The 1,172-nt window shown below is 39.8% G+C and overlaps 1 protein-coding gene across 1 annotated transcript; it reads right to left on the reverse strand.

Annotated features, from left to right (window-relative positions):
* Positions 1–482: 482 nt before the first annotated feature.
* On the reverse strand, positions 483–812 carry BLID (BH3-like motif containing, cell death inducer). Its single transcript, XM_019666167.1, has one exon. The coding sequence runs from the start codon at positions 810–812 to the stop codon at positions 483–485; it is 330 nt and encodes a 109-aa protein (XP_019521712.1).
* Positions 813–1,172: the final 360 nt, after the last annotated feature.

A 1,172-nucleotide genomic window follows, 5' to 3' on the forward strand; every position in this document is an offset into this window, starting at 1 on the left:
GTGACTAAACAAGGTTAAAATGATGCACAGTGCCGAGTGTACCATTTCGTAGAGAAATTGTTAACAATATGACAAATATCTACTGCCAATGTACAAATTACATACACTCAAAACCACAAGAGGACAGTGATGCTGCCCTGAGGTTTAATCACAGGGTTTTTGTTCGTTCGTTTGTTTGTTTCTAGCAAAATATCTTTCTCCCCCCATGAATTTGCAAGCGTAGTTTTAATTAAATGTCATTGTACTTTTTACTAGCCAGTTTATCATTTTTTCATTTCCTTGTTTCTCTGCACAATTTGAATCAAAGACAGCGATTTGAAAGCATTATGGGTAAAAGTGGTTAGAAAAGCATGCGAAGAATTGGGTCATCTTATTGAAATCAAGTTCACTTCTATGTTGTGCAGAAGTAAAGAAGAATTGTGCAGGAAGAATAGGAAAAATTTGTCCTAATATCTTGCTGTATCTGTCCCAACTCATTCCTCTCATAGGGCCTCAGCAGGGAAATTATGCAGCAATGCAATTGGTACCCTGGTTAAATAAGAAAGTCTCTGGAGTACGTTTCCAAGAACAGTCTTTCTCATGGCAAAAGAGCCAAGATTGTACCTTGTAATAGGAAACAATGTTTTTTTGGGGCAATGTAGGTTCTTTGCTGAAACTGGCAATAGTGCTCCAGTTGCAGGTAAATAGGTCCATTCTGAATACACAGAACTTCCAGAAGCTGGTCTTATCCAGGCAGTGCAGAGCACACTCTCAGCTTCTAGGATCAAATAGAAAGGTCTTTCCTGGCCTCCTACAACACCCAGATGAAACATACCAAACCCACCACAGTTTGAAACTACTATGTAAGAAAGTTCAGAATCTAATATCTATCAACTCATTCATTCCATTTATTCAGCAAGTTTTTATAAGGCAGCTCTTGTATGGACTGTGCTTTGCCTAAGTACAGTGTTTAGTAGGAAGAAAAACATATTTCTATCCTGCTCCTAATCCTACTATTCCCAACTCCTTCTATCTCTTGTATTTCCCTTGATTTCAAGTGGCTACTTAAAAATCCTTAACCGAGGGCTGGCTGAGTGGCTCAGTTGGTTAAGAGCTCGCTCAAAAGTGCGAGCTCTGAGCAAAAGTGTCGCCAGTTTGATTCCCAGCCCAAGCTGAGCTGCCACTGAGCTGCC

This window comes from Hipposideros armiger, unplaced genomic scaffold (assembly GCF_001890085.2).
Source record: "Hipposideros armiger isolate ML-2016 unplaced genomic scaffold, ASM189008v1 scaffold_463, whole genome shotgun sequence".
Lineage (NCBI taxonomy): Eukaryota > Metazoa > Chordata > Mammalia > Chiroptera > Hipposideridae > Hipposideros > Hipposideros armiger.